This window comes from Mauremys mutica, chromosome 1, assembly GCF_020497125.1.
Source record: "Mauremys mutica isolate MM-2020 ecotype Southern chromosome 1, ASM2049712v1, whole genome shotgun sequence".
Classification (NCBI taxonomy): domain Eukaryota; kingdom Metazoa; phylum Chordata; order Testudines; family Geoemydidae; genus Mauremys; species Mauremys mutica.
The window spans coordinates 180,415-195,786 of NC_059072.1; the positions used below are offsets into that span (position 1 = coordinate 180,415).

Genomic DNA, 15,372 nt, shown 5'->3' on the forward strand with positions numbered 1-15,372 from the left:
GGTAGGAATAAATGATAAATTTTCAGAATGAAGAGGAGTAACTAGTGATGTTCCCCAAGGGTCAGTCCTAGGACCAATCCTATTCAACTTATTCATAAATGATCTGGAGAAAGGGGTAAACAGTGAGGTGGCAAAAGTTTGCAAACTGCTCAAGATAGTTAAGACCAAAGCAGACTGTGAAGAACTTAAAAAGATCTCACAAAACTAAGTGATTGGGCAACAAAATGGCAAATGAAATTTGATGTGGATAAATGTAAAGTAATGCAAATTGGAAAAAATAACCTCTGCTATACGTACAATAAGATGGGGGCTAATTTAGCTACAACTAATCAGGAGAGAGCTCTTGGAGTCATCATGGATAGTTCTCTGAAGACGTCCACGCAGTGTGCAGAGGCGGTCAAAAAAGCAAACAGCATGTTAGGAATCATTAAAAAAGGGATAGAGAATGAGATGGAGAATATTTTATATAAATCCACAGTACGCTCACATCTTGAATACTGTGTACAGATATGGTCTCCTCATCTCAAAAAAGATATACTGGCACTATTAAAGGTTCAGAGAAGGACAACTAAAATGATGAGGGGTTTGGAGTGGGTCCCATATGAGGAGAGATTAAAGAGGTTAGGACTTTTCAGCTTGGAAAAGAGGAGACTAAGGGGGGATATGATAGAGGTATATAAAATCATGAGTGGTGTGGAGAAAGTGAATAAGGAAAAGTTATTTACTTGTTCCCATAATACAAGAACTAGGGGCCACCAAATGAAATTAATGGGCAGCAGGTTTAAAACAAATAAAAGGAAGTTCTTCTTCACACGGTGCACAGTCAACCTGTGGAACGCCTTGCCTGAGGAGGTTGTGAAGGCTAGGACTATAACAGCGTTTAAAAGAGAACTGGATAAATTCATGGAGGTTAAGTCCATTAATGGCTATTAGCCAGGATGGGTAAGGAATGGTGTCCCTAGCCTCTGTTTGTCAGAGGATGGAGATGGATGGCAGGAGAGAGCTCACTTGATCATTACCTGTTAGGTTCACTCCCTCTGGGGCACCTGGCATTGGCCATTGTCAGTAGACAGATACTGGGCTAGATGGACCTTTGGTCTGACCCAGTATGGCCATTCTTATTTTCTTAAGATGCTTGGGGCAGGGACTGTCTTTTTGTTCTGTATTTGTAGAGCACTGAGAACAATGGGATCCTGGTCCATGACTAGCACACCTAGGGGCTACAATAATACAAATTATTATTTTATTTATTATTAAGGATCAAAGTTCCTGGAGATCATCAGGTGGTTCCTTTCTATCGTCCTTGACCAACCTGTTCCACTGTTGCACTCTGACTTGGCAAGAACTTTTTGGAAATGTCCCTTAAGGCACCTAAACTCCCAATTCTCCAACAGCTCCTGTAAGCAGAGGTCTGATATCTCAGCTGCTCACTTGACAGAGCCAGTTCTAGCGGCTTGAGTCATGTAACATTTCTAAATTGCCACAGAAGTATGTGGCACTTTCTGGAGCAAAATCAGATGTGGTCCCTGTCCTGAGGAGTTCACAGGCTATTACTGACTAACTTAAATGTGCCCCATGAACTCCTGTTGGCTTAGGCAGAGTACCATCCCAGTCCCTGACAGTTCCTGAGAGAATAGATAGGGCTGATTCTGTGTCTCCCTGACACTTTTAGTACCATGTTTTCTTCCTGGACTTTGTCTGCGTGACACTGACTTATTCTACTCAGAAGCTGCGCAGAGGGCTGAGCTGCAGGAAGTGCAGTTAGCTGAAGTTAAAACAGGAACTGTCACAGTGCACTGCAGTCTCATAGAAGCAGCCAGCAAACAGGTAGTTGGGCAGAAAGGAGCAAGAGTGACGCACCTCTGCCAAGGTAAGTACCAGCGTAGAAGTGGCATTTGTCGAAGGAAAGTTACCAGATAATGTTGAGGCTCCATGGCCTTCAGGGATGGGAGTGGGAAATTATTCCCTGATCAGGCCAAATGCTACTCTGCACCTCTTCGCAGTTACTTCTCGAATGCAGGCTTTGCTCTCTGGGAGCTGTTGTAATTTTTCAGGGTCCAAATGACAGATGCCTTATCTAAATCAGGCTAACCAAGTCTCAAAACTGCATGCAAGCCCGTGTTTATGCTTGTGGTTGGTCTGGGCTATAGATACATTAGGGCTAATTAAAAATGGGACAAATTAAACTCACTGTGGTGTTGCCCAGTCTCAGTGTAGGGGTTATCCTAATCCTGTGTGGTAGTACAGGCCATGGTTTGTAACGAGACCCACCCTAGAATTGTGTGTCTGGGCAGGTCAATATAAAGGTGGTCCAGCTATTATAACTGGTTAAAAAGATGGCTTGCTAAGCCAGTGGCTCTCAACCTTTCCAGATGACTGTACCCCTTTCAGGAGTCTGATTTGTCTTACCTACCCCTGGTTGAGAGCTAAGCTGAGGCCTTGGTTAGGCTGCAAAAACAGTCATGCCAAGGAGCCCTGTGTTAGCCTAATCATTAGTGCTTTAGTGTCCAAATGTGAGCAGTCTTGTGCAGGCCATACAGAGATGTTGTCCCTGCATTGTCAGTCTCTGATCTTTCGTGCCTCAGACTTCTGTCTCTGATTGTCCCAAGAGCCTCATGTGACGGCTACAAGCTCAGAGCAACACACCAGACTGGACTCTGCTTTATTCATCTGTACATTCACCCTCCCACTCCCACCCCACTCCTATTTTTAATTTAAATTATCTGCCTGTCAGAGGTTGCCAGTTGGCGGTTAGTGGCCTCTGCCTGACTTTTCAGACACCTGGTTCCACACATGGAGGTGAGGAAGAGGAGCCAGAAGGCATGACCTTAGTAAGGAGATGGCTCAGAGCACCAGCATGAGCTCCTAGTCCTTGGACCTCAGCCCTGGGGAGCAGTCAGCTCTGGCTGAGGGGGAGAAAAGATTGTGCAGGCTCAGGAAATAAGGTAGGGGGGAGACATCTGCTTGGGATGATCAATCTATGTCAGAGAGTGGCACAAGATGTGGACAAGGTGAGTGAGCTTGCACCGCCACCGACAGTCCTACTGGAGCCACAGGAAACCAGCCTTTCGTTCACTATTGCTTGATTTATATAAATGCTGATTCTTTTTTCAAGCAGCAGGAAGAAACGCAGGGAAGGAGTTCTGAGGTGAGACGCTAGCTCTTAGTGGCTGATCGTAGGCATATGGGACCATGTTGTGGGGAGATTTTGTGGTCTGAACAATTTTGTCTCTAAATAAGGAATGTGTCTCCTTTAAATATAAGTGCAGAATTTTTTAAGTTTTACACTGAAATAGCATTCAACTTCCTCTTCCCCACTTCCTGCGCCCAGCACGTCCTCCAACTGGGCTTCCTGTCTTGTCAGCACATACAAACTGTGCAGCCACAGACCTCCCCATGCACAGGTTATAAAGCCTGTCTCAGGGTTGGGGTGCGTAGCCCCTGACTGCAATCGCTAGTTACATCTTTCTTTTTGAAACTCAAACACAAATAAAACATATTTTGGTACAAACAAAAACAATAGCCACTAATGGATACAGGCAATTGGCAAAAGGCATAAATAGAAAAGCCATGTTAGATGACCTGAACTCCCTGACAGATGAGACAATTATTCTATCTTTTACTGGAACTATGTTGGCAAAGACCATCGTCAAACCTTAATGGCTTCTGATCACTTGGCCATTGCTTATTCTCAGAACAGTGCCTTCTGCTGTGGTCTGCTCAGCTGCTCAGGTGTAGCTGCCTCTTGAAGCCTGCGTTTGCTGCTACTCCTCTTAATTGTCCATGACTCAACGGGCATGTGCTACTTCTGTCAGTGTGGGAGCACTGTGTATAGCAGGGGTGTCAAACTCATTCTGTGGTGACGGCTAAATTACCCTTTCAGTTAGGGTCCACGGGAAAGTGTGGAGCCTCTTTAGCTAATACAGTTAACTGAGTATGCACTGAAGCTTTACCACAGGGGTGGCCAACCTGTGGCCCTGGAGCCACATGCGGCTCTTCAGAAGTTAATATGTGGCTCCTTGTACAGACACTGACTCCGGGGCTGGAGCTACAGGCGCCAACTTTCCAATGTGCCAGGGGTGCTCACTGCTCAACCCCTGGCTCTGCCACAGGACCTGCCCCCACTCCACCCCTTTCTGCCCCCTCCCCTGAGCCAGCCGTGCCCTCACTCCTTCCCCCTCACTCCCCAAGCCTCCTGCATGCCACGAAACAGCTGATTGGGAGGTGCAGGGAAGGAGGGGGAGGTGCTTATTGGCAGGGCTGCCAGTGGGCAGGAGGCGCTGGGAGTAGGGAGCAGGGGGGAAGGTGCTGACGTATTACTGGCTGGCTCTTTGGCAATGTACATTGGGAAATTCTGGCTCCTTCTCAGGCTCAGGTTGGCCACCCCTGCTCTACCATGAGGGTGAGCTCGGGTTGGGGGCGGGGGGGGAGGAAGACTGGGCATTGTTTCCTCATCCCGTCACATGACAAAGGGGAGTGTCACAGGGGCCAAGACCCACCAGCCAGACATCTGGGAAAGAATCATAGAATCACAGGGTTAGAAGGGACCTTAGGAGGTCATCTAGTCCAACCCCATGCTCAAAGCAGGACCAAACCCAACTAAACCATCCCAGCCAAGGCTTTGTCAAGCCTGACCTTAAAAACCTCTAAGGAAGGAGATTCCACCACCTCCCTAGGTAACCCATTCCAGTTCTTCACCACCCTACTAGTGAAAAAGTTTTTTCCTAATGTCCAAACTAAACCTCCCTCTCTGCAACTTGAGACCATTACTCCTTGTTCTGTCATCTTCTACCACTGAGAACAGTCTAGATCCATCCTCTTTGGAACCCCATTTCAGGTAGTTGAAAGCAGCTATCAAATCCCCCCTCATTCTTCTCTTCTGCAGACTAAACAATCCCAGTTCCCTCAGCCTCTCCTCATAAGTCATGTGCTCCAGCCCCCTAATCATTTTTGTTGCCCTCCGCAGGACTCTCTCCAATTTATCCACATCCTTCTTGTAGTGTGGGGCCCAAAACTGGACACAGTACTCCAAATGAGGCCTCACCAGTGCTGAATAGAGGGGAATGATCACATCCCTCGATCTGCTGGAAATGCCCCTACTTATACAACCCAAAATGCCATTAGCCTTCTTGGCAACAAGGGCACACGGTTGACTCATATTCGGCTTTTTGTCCACCGTAACCCCTAGGTCCTTTTTTGCAGAACTGCAGCCCAGCCATTCGGTCCCTAGTCTGTAGCAGTGCATGGGATTCTTCCGTCCTAAGTGCAGGACTCTGCACTTGTCCTTGTTGAACCTCATCATATTTCTTTTGGCCCAATCCTCTAATTTGTCTAGAATTCTCTTTAGTAACTCATTGTTGTCAGAGTGCTACTGGTGTGGTGCTCTGCTGTCTCCAATGTTGGTATCACTCGGCTGCGTGCGTGTGTTCCCTCTGTGTGCTGCCCCAGCTCTGCGCAGATAGCTGGCACAGCAGACCCGACGAGAACCCCCAATATCCACAGAGTCTAGTAAGATGCAAAGTCACGTCGACTAGGTTTATTGCGACTTCGGACACAATGGCAGTTCCCTGTAGGTTTCTTAGCCTAATTCAGGGCATACTACAAGAAAGTGCCTCTTGGCAATGGACTCAGCTCAGTCAGTGGCGGGACTTTCCACTGCCCCCTCGGCTGGACAATACACAAGTACAAACAAGTTACACATCACACCTGACGTATTGAGGTACAACCCCTCTACGCAGCAAGGTTCAACCTCTCTACGTATTAAGGTGCCGCCTCTCACCTTGTACGTGTTGGTTCGATCAAAACAACTCTATCCATCATTTTACCCTTTTGCCCCTGTCATTGGGATGGGCCAGCCTGTTCTTTGTTATCTGTGTGGAATGTGCAAGTATGTGAATGTTCTGATATCTAGTGTTCAGTACCTTTTAGGTACGTATCTTCTTGCAGCATCAGCCCTTTCCTTGCCAGCTTCTGTGAGCAGGGCCTGCCTCTGGCTCACAACTTAACTTTGCTTTATGTTCGCAAAGTCTTGACCATTACTTTAGTTCAGGCCTCAGGCCTCATACCAGGCCTCTGATACCAAGGTTTATATCTTAGGGCCTCCTCTTACTACACTCAGAGTGTCCCATCTCTGGCTGGTTGAAGATATTTGCTAATAGCAGTCGCAGCTGGGCCATATGCCATGAAGACAACCCCATCATACCATCCCCTCCATAAATTTATCAAAGTTCAGTCTTGAAACAAATTAGATTTTTTGCCCCCCACTACTTCCCTTTGAAGGCTGTTCCAGAACTTATTCAGTCATCTAATCTCAAACTTAAACTTGTTGACAATTTATATCCATTTGTTCTGTTGCCAACATTGGCTCTTAACTTAAATTAACTCCTCTCCCTCGCTGGTGTTTATCCCTCTGATGTATTTATAGAGAGCAATCATATTTCTCCTCACCCTTTGTTTTGTTAGGCTAAACAAGCCAAACTCCTTAAGTTTCCTTTCATAAAATAGGTTCTCCATTCCTCTAATCATCCTAGCAGCCCTTCTGTGCACCTGTTCCAATTTTATTCATGTTTGTTTATTAATGTTCATCTTTCTTAAACATGCTTTGAGCAGGGGGTTGGACTAGATGACCTCATGAGGTCTCTTCCAACCCTAATCTTCTATGATTCTATGGGCGACCAGAACTGCACACAGTATTCCCGGTGATGTCTCACCACTGTCTTGTAAATGGTAATAACACTTCCCTAGCTCTACTGGAAATACCCATCCAATGCATCCTAGGATTGAATTAACCTTTCTCATGACTGCGTCACATTGGTGGCACATAGCCATTCTGTGGTTGACCAATACACCAAGGTCTTTCTCCTCCTCTGTCATTTCCAACTGATAAGGCCTGAGCTTATAGCAGAAATTCTTGTTAGTCTCTCAGCACATGACTTTCAACTATGAAATTTCACCTCATTTTTACTACTTCAGATTTCAAGCTTGTTCAGATCTTTTTGTATGATATTGCTTTGGTCCTCCATATGGGCAATACCTCCTAATTTTGTGTCATCTGCAAATTTTATTAGAACACATTTTATTAGTGTTTATTAGATACCATGCCTGCCCATCCTGGTTAATAGCAATGATGTCCCATCCCCCATGAATGTATCTAATTCTTTTTTGAACCCTGTTATCATCTTGGCCTTCACAATATCCTCTGGCAAAGAATTCCACAGCTTAATTGTGCATGGGTGAAGAAATACTTCGTTTTGTTTGTTTTAAACCTGCTGCCTATTAATTTCATTTGGTTACCCCTAATTCTTGTGTTACACGAAGGAGTAAATAACACTCCCTTATTTACTCCTTCATGTAACCAGTCATGATTGTATAGACCTCAATCATATGCCCCCCAGTCATCTCTTTTCCAAGCTGAACAGTCCAGTCTTATTAATCTCTCCTCATACGGAAGCCGTTCCATACCCCTAATCATTTTTGTTGCCCTTTGCTGATCCTTTTCCAATTCCAATATATCTTTTTTGAGATGGGGTAACTACATCTGCACGCAGTATTCAAGATGTGGGCGTACCATGGATTTATATAGAGGCAATATGATTTTTTCTGTCTTATTATTTATCCCATTCATAATGATTCCCAACATTCTGTTCGCTTTTTTGACTGCCACTGCACACTGAGTGGATATTTTCAGAGAACTGTCCTCAATGACTCCAAGATCTCATTCTTGAGTAGTAACAGCTAATTTATACCCCATCATTTTATATGTATAGTTGTGATTATGTTTTCCAATATGCATTACTTTGCATTTATCAACATTAAATTTCATCTGCCACTTTGTTGCCCAGGCACTCAGTTTTGTGAGGTTTCTATCTATATCAAATTAGATCTTGGGGGTGTGTAGCAGACCGCAAACACTATCCCAGTTTCTTCCCCAAAATGATTTTGACCTAAACAAATTCCTTGGTATCTATTCCATCACTTCTAATTTCTTTATAGCCTGTCTCATCATTAATATACAATGCTACTTAATGGTAAATTCTCAGAATGGAGAGGTGTAACTAGTGGTGTTCCCCAAGGGTCAGTCCTCGGACCATTTATTCATAAATGATCTGGAGAAAGGGGTAAACAGCGAGGTGGCCAAGTTTGCAGATGATACTAAACTTCTCAAGATAGTTAAGACCAAAGCAGATTGTGAAGAACTTCAAAAAGATCTCACAAAACTAAGTGATTGGGCAACAAAATGGCAAATTAAATTTAATGTGGATAAATGTAAAGTAATGCACATTGGAAAAAATAACCCCAACTATACATACAACATGATGGGGGCTAACTTAGCTACAACGAGTCAGGAAAAAGATCTTGGCATCATCGTGGATAGTTCTCTGAAGATGTCCACGCAGTGTGCAGAGGCGGTCAAAAAAGCAAATAGGATGTTAGGAATCATTAAAAAGGGGATAGAGAATAAGACTGAGAATATATTATTGCCCTTATATAAATCCATGGTACGCCCACATCTCGAATACTGTGTACAGATGTGGTCTCCTCACCTCAAAAAAGATATTCTAGCACTAGAAAAGGTTCAGAAAAGGGCAACAAAAATGATTAGGGGTTTAGAGAGGGTCCCATACAAGGAGAGATTAAAGAGGCTAGGACTCTTCAGCTTGGAAAAGAGAAGACTAAGGGGAGATATGATAGAGGTATATAAAATCATGAGTGATGTTGAGAAAGTGGATAAGGAAAAGTTATTTACTTATTCCCATAATACAAGAACTAGGGGTCACCAAATGAAATTAATAGGCAGCAGGTTTAAAACAAATAAAAGGAAGTTCTTCTTCACACAGCGCACAGTCAACTTGTGGAACTCCTTACCTGAGGTGGTTGTGAAGGCTAGGACTATAACAATGTTTAAAAGGGGACTGGATAAATTCATGGTGGCTAAGTCCATAAATGGCTATTAGCCAGAATGGGTAAGAATGGTGTCCCTAGCCTCTGTTCGTCAGAGGATGGAGATGGATGGCAGGAGAGAGATCACTTGATCATTGCCTGTTAGATTCACTCCCTCTGGGGCACCTGGCATTGGCCACTGTCGGTAGACAGATACGGGGCTAGATGGACCTTTGGTCTGACCCGGTACGGCCTCTCTTATGTTCTTATGTTCTTATATATGTACTTCACCACTTTCACGTTTGTTTCTAGCTTTCCTGAACAGCACATTACCTTCAATCGCTGTGCTCCCGTGATGACGACTGTTATCCCTATATATCTGGTTTCATTTCCTGCACCAGTAGTTCTAGTTTCTCCTTGCACTGGGGTACAGGCATCTTAGTTGTTTCTGCTTGGCCTTACCTTGATTCCTCATCAGATTAGGTACAGCCATTTTACTGCCAGTATGACTTACCTGACTGTTACTGTCAGTGGCATTGCCTCTGTCTTTCCTCTGGTTGTCCATTCTCTTCCCCTCTGTTCCTTTCTCTGTTGCTGTATCCTCCTTACTTGATTTTCCTCCTGCTCAATGTTAGAATCAGGCATGGAGATTATATGAGCATCTCCCCCAGTTCCTAGTTTAAAGATCATGTAATCAGATGTGCCAGCTTCCACCCCAGAAGTCTATTATCCTCCCTACTTAGGTGGTGTCCATCCCATGAGAACAGTCCTCGAATGCCTCCCAGTGGTAAAACATTCATAGATTCATAGACTCTAGGACTGGAAGGGACCTCAAGAGGTCATCGAGTCCAGTCCCCTGCCCTCATGGCAGGACCAAATACTGTCTAGACCATCCCTGATAGACATTTATCTAACCTACTCTTAAATATCTCCAGAGATGGAGATTCCACAACCTCCCTAGGCAGTTTTATTCCAATGTTTAAACACCCTGATAGTTAGGAACTTTTCCTAATGTCCAACCTAAACCTCCCTTGCTGCAGTTTAAACCCATTGCTTCTTGTTCTATCCTTAGAGGCTAAGGTGAACAAGTTTTCTCCTACCTCCATATGACATGCTTTTAGATACCTTCCAAACACTTCCTTAGAGCACCATTGCTTGAGCCAGCTATTGATCTTCATAATCTTGTCTTACCTTTGCACTCCTCCTGTAGGGACAGATAGAATCCCACTGAAGGTTACTTGAGCTTCCATTTCTTTAAGTTACTTCCCCAGCTTGGCATAATCTCCTTTGATGTGTCCCTGTGAGAATCTGGGAGTATTATTTATTCCCATGTGAAGGACAATCAGTGGATTCTTTCCCACTCCCATTAGGACCCTCTTCAGCCTCAAATCTGCATCTTGTATCTTAGCACCTGTCAGACAGCACACCCTTCTGTTTTCTGAATCAGCTCTGGTGACAGGCCTGTCATTCTTCTTAATAGGGAATCCCCAGTCACATAGACCTGCCTCTTTCTGATGTCCGTTGATTATATGGCCTTCCTCTTCTGTTCTTTCTGGTTGCAAGTCATCTTGCGTTCTGTTCTCATTTGCAATATTCTGAAAGTCATCTTCTAACCTCTTGGGGCTCCAAATCTGGCTATCTCCATTGTCTCTTCTTATCATTTTCTAGGACTAACTGCTTTTCTCTTCTTCCTTGCTCTTCCATCTTCTGTTACTGCCTGCCTCTCCCCTTCATTTTCCAACTCAGTGAAACTGTTCCTCAGCTCTGTTTCTTCTTCACTAGCCGGTCTGTTCCTCTACCTTATTCTCATAGTCACAGTCTTCCATGGGACACTTTCTTCATCCAGATGTCTATCCTCACAGTACTCTTGTCAAGCATGTATCTGTAAGTCTTTAGTTTTCCTTCTCCCTCTTCTCAACCTTCCCTCCATCATCTGCTTAAATCCCCTTCTAAACTGAACCATAGTTTCTAGCTGCATCTCCAAACCTCAGACCTTCTCTTCCATCATAGAATCATAGAAGATAAGGGTTGGAAGAGACCGCAGGAGGTAACTAGTCCAATCTCCTGCTCAAAGCAGGACCAATCCCTAACTAAATCATCCCAGCCAAGGCTTTGTCAAGCTGGGCCTTAAAAACCTCTAAGGATGGAGATTCCACCACCTCCCTAGGGAACCCATTCCAGTGCTTCACCACCCTCGTAGTGAAATAATGTTTCCTAATATCCAACCTAGCCCTCCCCCACTGCAACTTGAGACCATTGCTCCTTCTTCTGTCATTTGCCAGCACTGAGAACAACCAAGCTCCTTCCTCTTTGGAACCCCGCTTCAGGTAGTTGAAGGGTGCTATTAAATCCCCCCTCACTCTTCTCTACTGCAGACTAAACAAGCCCAGTTCCCTCCACCTCTCCTCATAAGTCATGTGTCCCCGCCCCTTGATAATTTTCGTTGCCCTCCGCTAGACTCCAATTTGTCCACATCCTTTCTGTAGTGCATAAGAACATAAGAAAGGCCATACCGGGTCAGACCAAAGGTCCATCTAGCCCAGTATCTGTCTACCGACAGTGGCCAATGCCAGGTGCCCCAGAGGGAGTGAACCTAACAGGCAATGATCAAGTGATCTCTCTCCTGCCATCCATCTCCGTCCTCTGACGAACAGAGGCTAGGGACACCATTCTTACCCATCCTGGCTAATAGCCATTTATGGACTTAGCCACCATGAATTTATCCAGTCCCCTTTTAAACATTGTTATAGTCCTAGCCTTCACAACCTCCTCAGGTAAGGAGTTCCACAAGTTGACTGTGCGCTGCATGAGGAAGAACTTCCTTTTATTTGTTTTAAACCTGCTTATTAGTGGGGGCCCAACACTGGACACAATACTACAGATGTGGGCTCACCAATGCCGACTAGAAGGGAATAATCACTTCCCTCGATCTGTTGGCAATGCTCCTACTAATGCAGCCCAATATGCCATTAGCCTTCTTGGCAACAAGGGCACACTACTGACTTATATCCAGCTTCTCATCCTCTGTAATCCCCAGGTCCTTTTCTGTAGAACTGCTGCTTAGCCAGTTGGTCCCCAGCCTGTAATTCTTTCTTCCTAAGTTAAGGACTCTGCACTTGTCCTTGTTGAACCTCATCAGATTTCTTTTGGCCCAAGCCTCCAATTTGTCTAGGTCACTCTGGACCTTATCCCTACCCTCCAGCGTATCTACCTCTCCCCTCAGCTTAATGTCATCTGCGAACTTGCTGACAGTGCAATCCATCCCATCATACAGATCATTAATAAAGATGTTGAACAAAACCAGCCCCAGGACCAACCCCTGGGGCACTCCACTTGATATTGGCTGCCAACTAAACATTGTGCTGTTGATCACTACCCATTGAGCCCAACAATCTAGCGAGCTTTCTATCCACCTTATAGTCCATTCATCCAATCAGTGCTTTTTTAACTTGCTGGCAAGAATACTGTGGAAGACCGTATCAAAAGCTTTGCTAAAGTCAAGATATATTACGTCCACTGCTTTCCCCATATCCACAGAGCCAGTTATCTCGTAATAGAAGGCAATTAGATCCAGCAGGTTGCACTTCATGCAAGTGAAACACCTTCCAGGTACCTCTGCAGAATAACGTACATCCTGCCGCTTCCACATTCAGTCTTCTTCAGTTGCCTCTTCCATTCTTCAGATCCCTGTAGCTGCCATAGCCTTCCCTCCTAAACGCTTGTCAAGACCCTTCCCCACTGAAAAAAAAAATCACACACACACACACACACACACACACACACACACCTACCTCCCCCAACTTTCCCTTACAAATTTCCATGCAAACTCTCCTGTTTTCAGCTGTTTGCTGGTTTCTGTGCTGCTGACTGGCCAGCGGGCTGCCTTTGTAGGCTGGCTGCCTAAGGAAGCCCCACCACCAATCAAGATTCAGCTGTGAGCAAAGTCTCTGCTTCTCTTCCAACATACTGCCCCCATCAGACTCTGAAACTGAAAACAAACCAGGAAGTAAGCAAACACTCTTTCAAGAATTCACTCACCAGCCCTAAGGAATAGGCGCTTGAGTCCCTTATCCTCCAACAGATCTCCACTCAGCGCCTGCTGCTATCAGCTCTGTTTGCTAGCTTTCATGCCGCTGTGCTGCCTAGGGAAGTTGTCCCCCGCCCCCCCCCCCCCAAATCGAGGTTTCAGCTGTGATTAATAGAGTGCTCTTCCAGCCAGCAGACAAAGGTGTAACACGATCCAATGGCTGGCAGCTGAAATTAGACAAATTCAAACTGGGAATAAGGCATGAATTTGTAACAGTGAGAGTGATCAATCATCGGAACAACTTACCAGACTCATGGTGGAGTCTCTACCGCTGGAAATTTGTAAATCAAAATTGGATGTTTTTCTAAAAGATCTGCTGTAGGCATTATATTGGGGAAATATGAGCATAAATAAATGGTCAGGCTAAATGAACACAGTGGTCCCTTCTGACCTTAGAATCTATGAACCTATGAGCCTGGTCATTGTGCACTTTACACTGTGGACGGGAGGAGGCTATAGGCTCGTCCCAACCCCACCTCCTGTCTCTAACACTGTGCTCTCACCCTGGGCAGATGTGGAAGGCAGCTGTAGGGCACAATGTGGCTGTGAAGGAGGAGTCCCAAGGAGATGACTGGGACACCGATCCTGATTTTGTGGTGAGTTTCACTCATGTTGCTGGACTGTCAGTCATGGGATCTCAGAGCTAAGAGTTGGGACTTAAGCCCTGAATAGGTCCCATGAAAGAGATGGGGATACAGAGCTCATTCTGCTCCTTGGGGATGTTTGTTGCTGGATCTATCAGCCTAGTCTAGTGGCTGGGGCACCTGGCTGAGAACTGGGTGACCTTGGGTGTTCTTCCCAGTTCTGCCATGACCTGCTGTGCATCCCTGGGCTAGTCACTTCCTCTCAGTGCCTCTGATTCCCTTCCTAGCATTTTTGTTTCATGTCTCTTTAGACTATAAGCTTTTGGGTGCAGACTGTAAGCAGATCAGGGCCCCACAACAGGGCCCCAATCTCAGCTAGGACCTCTAGGAGCTACCCTAATACATATAATAACAATTGGCAGTCTCTGCTCAGCAGAGGTGTAAGACTGACATAGCGTGGGTCTGCAGTAGAACTGTTCTGAGAACAGGACTGGAATAACAGAGTGCTGTGGGTTGGGGTTAAGGGGCATCAGCAGAGCTGTGGGGGAGACCAGAGTTTGACTAGGAGATGCTGTGGATGGTCAGGCTTATGTAGCATTTAAGGTATTTCTAGGCAGTAGAGTGGTGCAGTGCTGGGGGTTGATACGTTTTATAGTCACAAAGAGCAGCCATATTCTTAGTCTGGGTGACTTTATTTTCGATTAAGGGAAACAACAAAAAACTCAACTCAAATCAAGTAACTTGAGAGAGTGGTGTGTCTCCTCTATAATATTCTGTGTCCCCAAATAGCAACTGCCCCCTGCAGAGAGTGGGTTTCTAGACATGCAGAGGTGCATTCACATTCTCACTGGTCTCCATCAATGTGCTGTTTGAGTCTCTGCAAAAAAACAAAATCAGAGTGATCCATCTAACCTAGGACATTGGCATGCAGGAATCTTTGCATTAATTTCTTTGTATTTGTACATTAGCATGTGTCTGTCACTGGTGTAAAACATACTGCAAGAATAAAAATGACAAGCAGCTGATTTTTCAGTTGTGGCTGCAAGTAAACAGTAGTGTGGGAGGGTATTCCACTTTGCGAACTGCAGATACCAGTCCTCTCCCCTCTTCCACTGTCACACAATAAGAGACACTGCATCACCCTCAGCTTTCTGCTGCAGTTGCTCACGATACATCCAGATGTAAGTAGGCTGCATGTGGGTTGGTATCACAAATAACCGGGGTCAGGTAACATTGCTGGGCATCCGGTGACCCTGTTGGTTGCTCACCCTGATGCATGGTGACTCTGATGGTGCAGTACCCCATTGCTGTTGCCTCTGCAAAGTTCTGGTTCAGTGGATGAAACCTGCCTGGCATCTCTGCCAAGAATCCCACCAACTTCATGGGCAGGCATCATACTACAGATTCCGGCCCAAACAACCTCTCTGGTGACAGATCCCTGGAGCTGGAGGCCATATGTGCTACAGGCCTGGGGCTAGGGCAGTATCACAGCTAGAGCTGGTCAGGAACCAGAATTTTCAGCTCTTGAGAATATCGATGTTAAAAGAAAATGGTTGCCAATAAGAATGGAAAGCCAAAATTGTGAAATTTCCTGAGAAATGAAATTTTAGGGAAAAAGGAATTTGGTTTGGGGAGGCTCAATCAAAATATTTTGTTTCTATTTAGACATTATTATATTTTTATTTTATAGTAAAACAAAACAAACACACATTGTTATATTTAATATTTATATTGTATATTATTGTATATGATAATTTATAATATAAAATTCCTAAACAGAAAATTAAAATATTCCATTCCAATAAGGTCTAAATGGAACAT

At 45.0% G+C, this 15,372-nt stretch overlaps 1 protein-coding gene across 2 annotated transcripts in view; it reads left to right on the plus strand.

Moving 5' to 3' along the window:
* Window positions 1–1,736: 1,736 nt before the first annotated feature.
* HCLS1 (hematopoietic cell-specific Lyn substrate 1) overlaps window positions 1,737–15,372 on the plus strand; it is a 64,209-nt gene continuing 50,573 nt past the window's right edge. Inside the window, exons 1-2 of one of the 2 annotated variants that reach the window (XM_045002207.1) lie at window positions 1,737–1,870; window positions 13,480–13,563. In XM_045002207.1, the coding sequence (XP_044858142.1) occupies window positions 13,480–13,563 (84 nt within the window). In that variant the 5' untranslated portion in view covers window positions 1,737–1,870. Of the gene's footprint in view, window positions 1,871–2,890; window positions 2,946–13,479; window positions 13,564–15,372 lie in introns of those variants that run through there. The other variant, XM_045002208.1, reaches the window with a different exon arrangement.